Source organism: Mytilus galloprovincialis, chromosome 2 (genome assembly GCF_965363235.1).
Source record: "Mytilus galloprovincialis chromosome 2, xbMytGall1.hap1.1, whole genome shotgun sequence".
NCBI lineage: Eukaryota > Metazoa > Mollusca > Bivalvia > Mytilida > Mytilidae > Mytilus > Mytilus galloprovincialis.
In genome coordinates, this window is record NC_134839.1 from 59,442,377 (window position 1) to 59,452,144 (window position 9,768).

Sequence of the window (9,768 nt, forward strand, 5' to 3'; positions counted from 1 at the left end):
GAGAACAGATGCCGTCAAAGATCTGTCATTAACGCAAAATTTATGACTGCACAAATCACTTGAGATATGGATGGAACAGCATTTAAACTTACCGACTTCGTTCATACAAACAAATATATTGCGGAGTTAATGCATTTTTAGTACTGAACTCTGCCCTTACTTAGCTCAAAAGGACTGAGAAAAATGCATCACTTACATTATGTTGAGAACATAATCATACGAATAATAAAAAACTACATGTTTTCCTTGTTCTGCTTATCTCCTGAACGAAATTACCTATCTCATCATAAAATTCGAAATTAAATATCTACGAGAAATAAAGCCGTAACAATAAATAATGAATTGGTAACTATAGGTTGCTATATTTTGTACTCAGCTATGCGAGATTTATGTCCATATTTAAATGTATTGAATGCATGTAAACTTTGTATGTTTTTTTTAAGTGTTGAAGACCGTACGGTGACCTATAGTTGCTTACTTCACGTCATTTGGGTTTTTGGTGAAGAATTGTCTCATGTATAAACATACCGCATATAATTTTTGTTTTGATGATAATCAAGCTAATAATAAATCTACTTTTGGTTTTTTTCATTTACTCATTATGGAATACACAAATAAGGATCCGAAATTCTAAGAAAGATTGAAAATATCCTGAGAATATAACAGTTAAGTGTGACGGTGCAAACAATAATTTATACTGCAACACGTTGTGTTTATTTCCTAAATATATGATCACAGCTATATTTTGTGCAATGTCAATTTCATCGTGGATTACTTTCTCCACAATAAGGGGTTCATGAAGGGAGCAACCATTTAACTTCAAAAAGAAGGGGGGGGGGGGGTTCTTTGTCAGAATTTTTTTCGCAACAAATTTATTTAACATTATAAGGTATAGGGTATGGAGAATTAGCATTCAGAATAACTTTTTAGTCATATGCTTGACTTCAAGGTAAATAGTCGTTCCCTAAGGGATGAAAATAGGTTTGACACTTGTGTTACGATTTAAAAGCTATGAATGAATTAATTAAAGTTGCAGTATAAAAACAATGTGTGTTGGTAGTGTATACCACAGGGTAATATCATGCGTCTAGTGTATGGGACTGTCCCTTGTGGATGTCTTATGCCGCTGGCTAGCAATTTATTGTGAAAAGAAAGCCGAGTGTGTAAGCCTTTCCTGCCAGTACATAGCCTCTGTATTATCAAGACTCCAGCAGAATCCTTCTCGCGGTAACACATGGATACTGATTACTTAGTTAGTCAGGCTAATCTGTTGGAGATCTCGGAGTAGCAAGGACCCTAGAGATGCAGTGTGTAGGCCCATCGGTGTGTGGATACGCCCTAGCACTCATCAACCTTGCCCCAGTTATGGAAAAATAAACGGTCAGATAGAGGTCGTAGTCAGGGATGACTAGCTATCTAGGAGAGACAACTCTGAATTGAAACATGGGTAGATCATGACTCATAGTCGGGGACGACAACTGATCTAAAGGAAGAGAACCTTGAAAGAAAATATCCTGGTCCTCTAGGATGGGGGTTGAGCACAAGACCAACTATCTCGTCTCGCAAAAAAACAAACAGTTACGGAAACAAGGACAAGAAACTCTCCCTGCCCTATGTGCCAAAAGGCATAACAAGGACTAAGTAAGAAAGTATAAAAACAATATTAGGTCAATGTCATGAAAATATTACCTTTTTGGTATTCGACACAAAACTCGGTTAAACCTCGTCCTTCCCAAGTTTCTCAAACTAATACAAAAAAAAATTATATGTTTCTGACATTGACCTAATATTGTATATTTAGATCTTTTACAAAAAAACAACCTTCTTGTTACCGAGACTGCGTCACACAATAAAACTCTTTTCGGAAACGTAGTACCTATTTTAGCTGAACCCATTTTGTTTTTACTTGTTTGCTGTTTCAAGAACAAAAGAAAAAAATAATTTATCTTGTATTTGGTCGCCGTATCGTGGTTTTAAGACTAGTTTCCTTGGTTAAATACGTGACACTTCACTTTTTTTTCAAGTTCTGGCAACTCATTGATGAAACGGAATATGACTCGCCTTACAAATGGAAACTTTGATAAAGCTTTGACGCAACCAAATCACCCTGTGGATATGAATATATATATATTTACAGGGTTAATAGTTTTACAACATGACAACTTTATAAAATTTACATATAAAGTGGCTTTCGAATTCGAAAGGTGATTTACATAAATAAAAGAGGTATAATATCAGACCACTCTTTTGATATGAAGATATATTAACTTAGTTTCAATTTATCAACATCAAAGCTATATTTTGACTTTATAATGGTGGTATAAATATGATAAAGGTTTTGCATAACGGAGATATATACTATCCAATCTAAACTTATTCTAAAAATCACACACTATTCGTATTTGCATGCCAGTACAGAAAACTGGCTACTTAACTGAGCGTCTGATACCCTTAAGGACTTCCAGTCAATCAGCTGAGGTCTCTCAAAAGTGTCCTATAATATGTTAAGATTGTTCAAATGTAGAAACTTTACAGACAAATATATACATACATGCAAGAGTGTTACTTAGCCGCATATTGATATAAAGTTGCAAATTGTACATGACCTTGTAAAAATATTTCTTGGAACATATAGAATTAATTAGCTTAATCTATTTTAAAATTCTTATTCATGTATTATATCTTAATATTTGAAGAAAAATTCAATACTCAAATCCTGAGAACATCTATTAAAAAAACAGTTTTAAGCCCTCATTAAGCATTCAATATTGAGTTGCATGTTCTTATTAAGAACATCTGTATAACTTTTTTTAATATGCAACCTAATTTTTGTTTGTGTTCCTTTTTTAATTGTTCATGAACATTAACAATGTGTTAACTGTTGATATTTATAGCCTTTTTCTTCTTCGCTGTGAATACCACTGTCACTCTAATATAATTATAATCAATTTAACTATTGTCAGTTTATTGTCTTAATTTTGTATGCCATAACCATTTAATGTAAATGTGTTTGTGCGAATAAAATATTGTCTATATTGTCTATTTAGGACATTATTCAAGTGCATTACATCAGTGCACACTTGCAGCAGTGTTTCTTGGAGATTGGCAGTATTTTAAATGGTGCTATTTTGGAATTTATTTTCAAAAGTACATGTGCGATCAAATTGCAAAATCAATACACACGATTGAATATCCAAGGAAATTCATTGTATGTCAACCCTTAGCTGATTGATGCGTTTCAATGAACATACATATACGATAACTTATCGCTAGGCGACGGTTAATGGGTTTGTCAATAATTTGTAGTACCCACGAACTTATAATTTGTTTTCTGTTACAGTGCAAAAAATGTAAATCTATTTAAAATTGTGTTTTTATATCATCAGGTAAAAATTAATTGCGTATAACCGTTCACCTTGACATTTCTTTAGATACATTGTGAGGATTAACTCTTTTTGAAAAACTGACGCCATTGACGGTCATAATTGGTTTTGTATTATAAACCACTGTTAAATCAGATATATGTTTTATTTATGATATATTTTTTAAATAATAGTGCATGCAAAACATTAAATATGTCGATTTCATCTGCAAATAAAAACAATGCTACATCAGCATTTTGTATTGTCTTCGTGTTAACAAGGTTTTGTATTGTAAGACAGATTCTGGATGTTAATATGATTTGGTGAAATGTCTAGCATTTTGGTCAACTCTTAAGATCTGTTTATTTTGAAATTCGATGTAATCTCTAGCGGGTTGAATCTTCGAAACCCAGCAATTATTTTCATTTGCGCCAATTAAAATATCTAATGTCGATACAAACTTCAATGCGACATCTAACGGATTTTATAGTTAACATTAAATCTTGTGAAAATCGCCATTTCTGTCATTTTCAGTTTAAATGAAAAAAAAAAAGCACCAACAAAAAGAATGCAGACGTTCACAAAAAGAGTAAAATCACAAAAATACTGAACTCCGAGGAAAATCAAAAAGGAAAGTCGCTAATCAAATGGCAAAATCAAAAGATAAAACACATCAAACGAATGGACAACTAAATTATAAATGTCATATTCCTGACTTGGTACAGGCATTTTGTTATGTAGAAAATGGTGAATTGAAGCTGGTTTTATAGCTAGCTAAACCTCTCACTTGTATGACAGTCGCATCAAATTCCATTATGTTGGCAACGATGCGTGAATAAAACTAATAGACATATTAGGTACAAATGTCAATAATAGGTGTACAGCATTCAACTTTGTGTTATAATTTTAATCACTAAAAAAACAAAAATATATGTAACAAAGATGTAATGATGATTGTAATGATCGATGACAAGTGATTATACTAAAGGCTGATATTTGAGAAATCTCTGAATCAATAATAAAATTCTTTGTATAAAGCGTACCGAGAATTTACTCTATTTGGAAAAACCAGACACCTACGATGGTCATATTTGATTTGTTTAAACCAATCAGGTGATATATCTACCCTGCATTAGCTAGGTCATGGTATATAAAATAGTATTTCCAGAAAATAAGCTATTTGATTTTCAGAAATTGTAACAACAAAGAAAATATAGAGGTGTGTTGCTTAAAAAAACAAGGATACACGAAAAATAATAAAGTTAATATATTCTGTATGCGATTTATGATTTCTAAAATAACTGAAAGAACTCTCGGCAGCTTTGATTAACTCATAAAATATGTTTCATGAAATGTTAGATACAATTCATGGTTTTGATATAACTTACAATGCACATTAGATCAACATTGTAAAAGGAAAATCGGGGGCGTATCTTAAATCTACATTAGGGGACGACCATTTGATATTCTGGGGGGGGGGGGGGGGCAGGAGGATTTTGAAAATAGATAACTCAGCCTTGATAATCACAAAAATAAATGGTTTGTTCTGTGGTAGTTTGAAAATAAATTACCTGACTTGCAATGTATAGAAAATAAATAACTCAGCAGGTCTAATCGAAAACATGAGATGGCACCAGATTCTTCATAAATTCATCTTTTTTCCCAAAAAAAATCGGGAAACACTTCCCAAATTTTTTAATAACAAAAGTATAAATATTATTTAAATATACTTGAAATGTCTGAAAATTGGTTTCATTTAACTTGAAGTATATTGTCTCAGGAAACCATACATCCCCTTTATTTTAACAGGGCCGTAACTCCATGTAGGAAATTTCAAAACCAAACGCTTGTCTCCATATCAAATTGTGTTCACGGCCTTGCAAGAAGAAAGTTCTGTTTTCCCTCGGACTTATAGCCCTGATTTTTCGGGATCAATGTTTCTTATTTATTTGTCTTTTGTTCATTGATTGCCCTTCTGTATTCTGTTAGTGTTGCATTCCTTTTGTAATCTAGTTATTTTGTTATGAACTTGATCATGAGTTTAAAAAAAAACAGCAGCCACGGGCTTAACTATGTGAATTCCATTTTTGCTTTATCATGCACATTGGTCTTTTGATATTTTCTCTTGAAACTTCAGTCTTACACTGAATTTATACATTTTGCTTTGAGACCAAAATATTGTCAAAAAATTATTAAAACAAAACTTCATTTTCAGATTATGAAAGGGTCTTCCGAACACCCAGAAAGCATGATTTTGCATCATTTGTTCTATAGCTTCTTGGGCCTTCAGTGGCTCCAAAACCCTTCAAAAAATGTTTGCCTCGCTCCGCTCGGCGTAGTAAGTTTGCCAAAACATTTAAAAGTGCCTAGTTATAACTAAACTTAATACTATGTGTATATGCAGTTGGGAATTTAAAAGATTCATTTCTGTAGAGGGGGATGGTTAATCTAATTAAATGTTACATAATGACTTGACTATACTATATGTATTATTTATAAACAAAACTTTTAAAAAATTGTATGTTTTCGAATATCAAAAATATAGTTGTGAAAATGAATAATCAGTCCCTTGCTTTAATAAAAATGAAAAATCTTGCTTCAATAGTGCAGAAAATGAATAATCTGTCCTCTTAGTTTGCAAAAATAAATAACCGATCAAAAACAAATCCTCCTGCCCCCCTCCCAGAATATCAAATGGTCGTCCCCTTATTTTATTTGTGTAAAAACTGTCTAATATTCAACCAGTCACTCTGCAGCTTTATATTTATTATATTAGTTCAAACTCAAAACAATTCATATACAATAAAGCAAACTGCAATTAAACACATATCTACGAGATAACGCAAACTGAATCCAAACTGTCTGATCTATAAAGCTCACGAAATAACAGTTATAAGCATACATTGTAGAGTGATAAAAATAAACAGAAGCCGGTTTATTTTGCTATAGCTTTGTTGCAAAAATAATAATAATATACTAAACATGCATTGTAATAACTATTATTTTCTTTCGTTATCTTCAATATTTATTATTTACTTACATTTTAAGTTTTTAACGTCTACATAGTCAGTACAAATGGTAGATCCTCCCGAAACACACGATTTCCAAATTCCGGCATATACTTTTCCATTTCCTATTTCACGATACGTCCAATAAGGAGCAGCAAAACCAATCAAATCGATCACTAATGCAACAATTGTTAAAATGAAGCCTACAAAAGTAAGCATGGGTATTCCAGCTATCTCCATCTTTTAATTAGTTGTGTATCAAAACGGGCAGTGTTTTTCGGTTACCTAAATTTTTCCTAAATGGAAATAAAAAAGTCGAAATATACTTTATACAAAGCGGATGATCCTTTGACTTTTCCCAGAACGCAAAAGCGTTGTTAAAACAAATAAACACAACAAACAGTAGCCTAGCGACAGCTTACAAATGTCCGCCGAGCTAAAATATGTATAAATGCTTTAAGTTCAATTCCACGGACGAAGCACATAAATTTGTAGAAAAACTGACTTCACAGTCGCTCAACGAACTAAGTTCAGTTAATCAAAACTCAGTTTTATTATAAAAAATAAACCTAGCGGCAGGGTATTCAATCCATATTGGGATTGATTTTGTACTGTATGATTGGCATTTTATTAAATAAATAAGATGGTGACGCGAAGCATCAAGGTAAAAACCACACCTGTATTCAAAACACTTAAATATTTTAAGACATCCCACAAATAACTGTGTAACACAGAAATATTAACTGCTTGACAGATATAGTGTGGACAGGCGTTTTCTTGTCCAATACATGAATTTATGAATTTATTTACTTTATTTAAATTTCTGAAGGTAAATTGACCCCACCGATCATAAGACACTGAATTGTTTTATGATAAATATGTAGTATCGTCCATTATATTTTCAGAATATAATTTTACGAGATCAAACTTTTAATTTTGATATGGTATATATGGATTTTTTTCACAAAAATTAGCGTATTTCGGTCTCTACCAAATATTTTGCGTTTTATGTTTTACATTGTATTTGACATCGAATTATTTCTGTGACACGTCAACATTGTAACGTATAAAATTCGGTGACATATGAATAGCAACATGATGCATTCAATTTGCACATAGTAGATACATACATGCACATTTTCTATACCAAGTTAAAAAGTTCCTTTACGATGTTTTAGATTTGAGAATTTTACAAAAAGATGCGAATGCTGCTACTACATAAGCATACGGGTGTCACATGTGGAGCAGGGTCTGCTTACCCTTCCGGAGTACATGAGATCACCCCTAGTTTTAAGTGCGGTCGTGTTGCTAATTCTTTAGTTTTCTACGTTGTGTCTTGTGTACTTTTATTTGTCAGTTTGTCTTTTCATTTTTTAACCATAGCGTTGTCAGTTTATTGTCAATCAATGAGTTTGACTGTCCCTCTTGTATATTTCGCCCCTCTTTTGAAGCAAATTTTGTATATCGTTACGCAGTTAACATTTCGTTATGTATACTTGAAAAAAATCCATAATATACAGCTATTTCTGTGTATCGTTATGTATTCTGGTAAGGGATAATTCAATGTATCATAAAATTAAAAATGTGTCAAAGTGATAACAACCAGACCATAGAGCAAAAAAAAAACAGTAATTCTTGACTTTTTTTCATCATTCCTTTAACTTATGATAAGATTGGTGTAAAATTAATGTGAAGTTTCTTACATAAAAGATCAAGTACGTAACACAACAAGTTTTTGTGTTTTAACATTGGCAAATGAATGTTAAAGTAGATTTTTTTTTTGCACAAGTGTATTTAAAAAGTAGTTTAAACACACCCAAGTTATTCTGTGAAACGAAATGCGTGATATTTTAGCATTTAAACCATATAGATCAAATATTTTCTATCATTATAAATGGATGTGGATTTTGTAAAAAATATTGTACATCGTTTTGATTTGACAAAAGTTGTGTCAGCTAATTGAAGTGGTTAAAATACAGGTTTTTCATAAAATATTCATTTTCAAATTGTTGAGTAGGGACAAAAGAATACAATCCGTCAGCAATGTTAATTTCAAAAGATGCTTTCTGTTTAGGACTAAGATTTATGAAATATCAAGTTTGGTTTTCCGACCACTGCCGATATATTTAATGCGAACTTCACGTGATAACATCACATCCATTTTGATATCTTGCAGTCCGTTGTATATCGATACAACAGTATATATAGAGACGTGCATCATCATGTATTATAAGTGTAGAGTCTATATTACCTTATAGTAGTCAAAGAGCTTCGCCTCTATAAAAATGAATAGTCAAAGGGCAATCTGTGGCAATATAAGGTTTTCTTAGAGTAGTAAGTCATGTAAGTATTTCGATTGGTTGACAGATTGTTGCTTGCTTGACGGTGACAAATTTTTCATGCATGTTACTTGGAAACAAGAATGTGTCCTCAGTACACGAATGCCCCACTCGCACTATCATTTTCCATGTTCAGTGGACCGTGAAATTGGGGTAAAAACTCTAATTTGGCATTAAAATTAGAAAGATCATATCATAGGGGACATGTGTACTAAGTTTGAAGTCGATTGGACCTAAACTTCATCAAAAACTACCTTGACCAAAAACTTTAACCTAAAGCGGGACAGACGGACGGACGAACGAACGGACAGACGGACGGACGAACGAACGGACGGACGGACGCACAGACCAGAAAACATAATGCCCCTCTACTATCGTAGGTGGGGCAAAATAAGGCGCATTTTGTTATTTTTCAACAGTGGCCTACTGATCTTCAGAAAGTTTGTTACGAAGTTTCCTTAAAAAGTGTAGAGAGTGTAGTACTTAACCTAGTACACGGTTCACGGATAATGTAATAAGTTCTCTTATAACATGACGTGCATAACAGTTACTATGTATTATCAACATACGCCTTTCAAATCAAATACTTTAAATAAGTTATTTATTATATATAATAAATAGTGAAAAGTGTTTTTTCTTGATATTTTCAAATGTGAACTAAACACTTCAGACTGAAGTATTGTAAGCTTTGAATTTATCAACGTCAGCGGGTTGATGCATACTTTAAAGAGCTTTTAATATGTTCTAAATTTGATACCCTTCAGAATTCAGAAAATATAAAAGGCCCACCCTGACATCAAATTTGAATCTTATTGATGAAAGAAAAATCAAGTGTGAGTGTCAAATAAATCGGCCAGGCATATAATTAGGGCAATATACACTCCCCATCATATTTAAATGTTTTAAATTCGGCTTAATTATTTCTGAGATTTATTATCCGGCTGAATTTAATATGTCATACACACACAAAAAAACAGGAATGAAAAAAAAATATTGTATTGTAAATTCAACATATCACATCAACCAATAATCTAAACAACCTCGCTTCTTCGAGAAAAT

At 32.3% G+C, this 9,768-nt stretch overlaps 1 protein-coding gene across 1 annotated transcript in view; it reads right to left on the reverse strand.

The window, feature by feature from the left end:
- LOC143063991 (uncharacterized) overlaps nucleotides 1-6,975 on the reverse strand; it is an 11,617-nt gene extending 4,642 nt beyond the window's left edge. The window contains exon 1 of the mRNA XM_076236467.1: nucleotides 6,403-6,975. Within this exon, the coding sequence (XP_076092582.1) occupies nucleotides 6,403-6,610 (208 nt within the window). The 5' untranslated portion in view covers nucleotides 6,611-6,975. The remainder of the gene's footprint in view (nucleotides 1-6,402) is intronic.
- Between the last annotated feature and the right edge of the window lie 2,793 nt (nucleotides 6,976-9,768).